The 3,714-nt window shown below is 45.8% G+C and overlaps 1 protein-coding gene across 1 annotated transcript in view; it reads left to right on the plus strand.

Annotated features, from left to right (window-relative positions):
• Positions 1-867: 867 nt before the first annotated feature.
• The window catches only part of LOC104391584 (leukocyte elastase inhibitor-like), a 5,224-nt gene continuing 2,377 nt past the window's right edge, over positions 868-3,714 (plus strand). Inside the window, exons 1-3 of the mRNA XM_010000905.1 lie at positions 868-1,035; positions 2,918-3,055; positions 3,665-3,714. The exon at positions 3,665-3,714 is cut by the window's right edge and continues 23 nt beyond it. Coding sequence (XP_009999207.1) covers positions 868-1,035; positions 2,918-3,055; positions 3,665-3,714 — 356 coding nt within the window. The remainder of the gene's footprint in view (positions 1,036-2,917; positions 3,056-3,664) is intronic.

Here is a 3,714-nt window from a genome sequence, read left to right on the forward strand (position 1 = left end):
ACAGCCCGATCCAAAACTCCCGCTGCAAACAATCAAAACAAGAGCAGGAATCCGAGCTGGGCGGGGTGGAAAGTTTTACAACATCAACCCACTCGTCTTTTCCGTGGGTATTTGCACCAGATCCCGCCCTCGTTCCAAGGGCTATTTAGGGAGCTCCCACCAAAATCAACCCCTGCTCCAGCTGTGCAGCGTCAGCCCTGGATCTGTGCTTTGCTCTGGCTTCTGCCTTCACTACCCGGTAGGTCACCCTCGGCCAACACCCGCGTGGGGCTGCTCAGCCCTGCTGGGACTCAGGTGTGTTTGCACCTGGGTGCATCATTGCAAGGCAGGTCCCTTGTTGTCAGCAGAGCAGGCTGGTGAGAATCGTGGTGCTTTGCAGTGCAGGAGGTAAGTGTGTATTTGAGCCTTTGGCAGGACTGAGCCCTTCTTGTGGCATGGTTTGTGGCATGAAGATGGCATCTTCCTGAGAGGTGCCCAAACCTGCCTTGGGCAGTGAATGCTTTCCTTGGAGGGTTTGGGTAGAGCAGCTGGGGAGCAGGAAGCTGCATGAGTGAGCTCTCTGGGCGTGCTGGGGCTGAGAGACAGAAAGGCTTGCAACTTGCAGCCCTCCTGGCAGCTGTACTGCCCATTTCAAGGCAGAAGGCAGGGATTTCTTTAATGTATTTAAAGTTACTGTGAAAGGGAAGGTTGGGATATGGAATTTGTGGAATGTGACCATTTTTTATGAAGATGCACTGACAATGCAATTCTTACTGTTTCTGTACCCAGTTGCCACCAGATTAATGCAGCACTCTAAGTCAGGTTAGGTCAGGTTTCTGAAGAGTGTTTGCTGGTGTCCTTACTGACTCTTCTTTTTCAGCTCTAACCATGGAGAACCTGTGTGATGCAAACAGCCGATTTGCACTTGATCTGCTTGGGAGATTGAGTGAGGCCAAGCCAGCAGGAAATGTGTTCTTCTCTCCTGTCAGTATCTCTGCTGCCCTGGCCATGGTCCTTTTAGGGGCCAAGGGTGATACAGAGGCCCAGGTGCTGAAGGTCAGTAAAAAAATCCCAAAAAGTCTCTTTTGCTTTATATTTTATGTACATTAAGCATAGATGTGTGTTAAAGGAAGGAGAATGAAAGAAGGGCACTATTGTATGTGTTTGGGACAAGGCTTTGGTTATGCTCACTGAGGTTTTCCTTGGGTACCTTTCTGCAGTTCCCTTCTGCTTCCCTGTTCCAGAGCCCTCCTTCCGTATTTGTTGTGGCCCTTGTTGGGAACTTATTTTCACTTGTTGATTCTTGAAGAAGGAAACTAACTGAAGGAATTGATCAGTCTGGAGTTTCCAGCAGCAGTTTGCACTGAGGCATTTAGACAAAGAACTGTTGCTTTCTAGTAGAAGGTTAAGAATGTTACGCTTAGTATTAATAACAGTGTGTCTTTTTTAAGAAACACGGATAATGAATAGTTTTATGTTTAAAGCATAACACCTATGAATAATACATGATGATGCTACCTAAATATGAGTAGCTTAGGTGCTTGGATACCTTAGAGAGGCTGAGCCCACATACTTAACTCTTACCATAGCCTTAAGTTAAGTAGGATAGTTTTAAAAGTCTTGTTATAAATTGCAAAAATGGTGTTTGTAGATAGAGGATGCCAGTTTCCCCTGAGGACTCCTGCATAGGAGAGACATGGTTGATAGTATTCTTCTCCTTTGTTAGGGAAGTGGAAAAGGGTGTGTGAGACTTCTCATTGCAGTCATCATCATATACCTGCCAATGAATAATTTCACCTTTGTATTCTGCACTTTATGAGGAAATGTTTTACGCTGCTGAGTATTGCTATGCTTATTGAATAAGACAATAAAATGATTTCTCACTACTGTACAAACAGACTTTGATCGTGTATGTCATATAACCAAACTGCCAGCCCCACCTAGGATCAACTTACTGACATCAGAAATCATGCAAGAGGAACTTGGGGAAAATCATGTGTTTCAGCCCAGTCATGTTCCCATACTTCATGTTCCCATACTGTAGTGCTTTACTGATGGAAACCTAGCTAAGCAGGGAGGCAGTGACTGGTAACTGTCAAGGGCTGTTTGCAAGCACAGGTCCTTTTCTAAGTTCCCTCTGTGCTTTTTTTGCTCAGCTATTCATAAGTATAACACAGCTTGCATTGCTGTGGGCAGCAAGGCCTGACAAAAAAAACAGTGAGATAAAACGGGGATTTCCTTTGAATCTACTGACTGTTTCACAGCTGTCTGGCCCCCTGAGAAGCACATCATTTTAGGTTTGAGCCTGCTTTGCTTCCCTGTCAGTTGGGTCTGGCAGCTCTTGCTGTTTTATTTGTAAACCTTGCCTATCCAGCTTGCCTCTGGGGAAGAGGTATTAGTGAAGAGAAATTGCAGTGATGCATTTGATTTTAAGATGATACAGTAGTTAGGTTTTGTTTTAAATATATATATATATACAAAAGCAGTTACATTTTCATAAAACCATAGAAGAGAATTGTTCAAAGATTTCCTAAGACCTCACCTGTGCTACTTTTGCTTGTGTCCTGAAAAGCAAGACCCCAGGTTCCCCTGAGCCCAGAGGGGGAAGCAGAAAAGCTCAAGTGTCTCTGTGGCATCCATCGTCTTTCCCTTCAGGTTCCCACTTGGGAATGACAGGCAGGCATGGGGCAGGCAGGAGGGGTTATGACCAACAGCTTCAGCTGCAACAATGTGTAAACCAGGAGCTTAAGACAAGTAGCTGGTGCAGGCAGGGTGGCACCAAGAAACAGTTCAGCTCCTTCTTGGAGGTCTGCAGAAGTCTCAGCAGTTTGCAGCCTCTTTTCCCTTTCTTCAACCCGCTGAACTGCAGGATCAGACTGACCCTAGAGATGTGTGTTCTTGTAAGAGAGCAGCAGCCAGTTCTCTTGTGTTCTTGCAGACGCTTCATTTGGATGCAGTTGAAGATGCTCACTCAAGGTTTCAGGCCCTGACCACGGCCATAAACAGAAGCAATGCTCCCTACCTCTTACGGCTGGCAAACCGGCTCTTTGGAGAGAAGTCCTACAGCTTTTTGCCGGTATGCTGGGGCAGGTCCTGCTGCTGTGGTGGAGCCTGCTGGGGACATGGAGCTCTCGCAGTGTTTATGAAGCAGCAGTGTTTCTAGGCATGTCTGTCGGAATCCACTTCTTAGGATGCAACTGGCTCTGTCTGTTGCAACCAGCTTTTTCAGATTTGCACTGCTTTAGTACCACATTACTTAGATATGTTTTAAAACATTGCATGTGTTTGGGAAGGGATGTCTAACATGTCTATAGAACCTGTCTCTTCACCAATGAATTATGTTTTTGTGTGTACCTAGGTTGCTGTGGTTCTTTTTCCTCTTTCAGAGAGTTTTATTTTATCCTGGCTGTGCAGGAGCCTGTTTCAGGAGAATGACACGTAAATATGGCAACACCTGCAGTGAGCACCCATCAGCTGTACACTTGGCAGATGTACGATGAGGCTTACTCTGAGAGAGAGAAAAAACCACCAACCTTCATCCCCAGAAACCCCCCAGGCAGTGCCCTGTTAGAGCCTCCCCTCAGAGAGGGTGATCATCTGTTTGACATGCCCCTTATCTACAGCTTAAAGAGATGTTTCCTTATCTGCATGCAATGGAAGTCATTCTTATTGTTCCAAAATCTAGGATTTCCTGGCTAATACTCAGAAATTTTATGGAGCGGATCTGGCTACAGT

The sequence above is a fragment of the Chaetura pelagica genome, unplaced genomic scaffold, assembly GCF_000747805.2.
Source record: "Chaetura pelagica isolate M959 unplaced genomic scaffold, ChaPel_1.0 scaffold104, whole genome shotgun sequence".
Lineage (NCBI taxonomy): Eukaryota > Metazoa > Chordata > Aves > Apodiformes > Apodidae > Chaetura > Chaetura pelagica.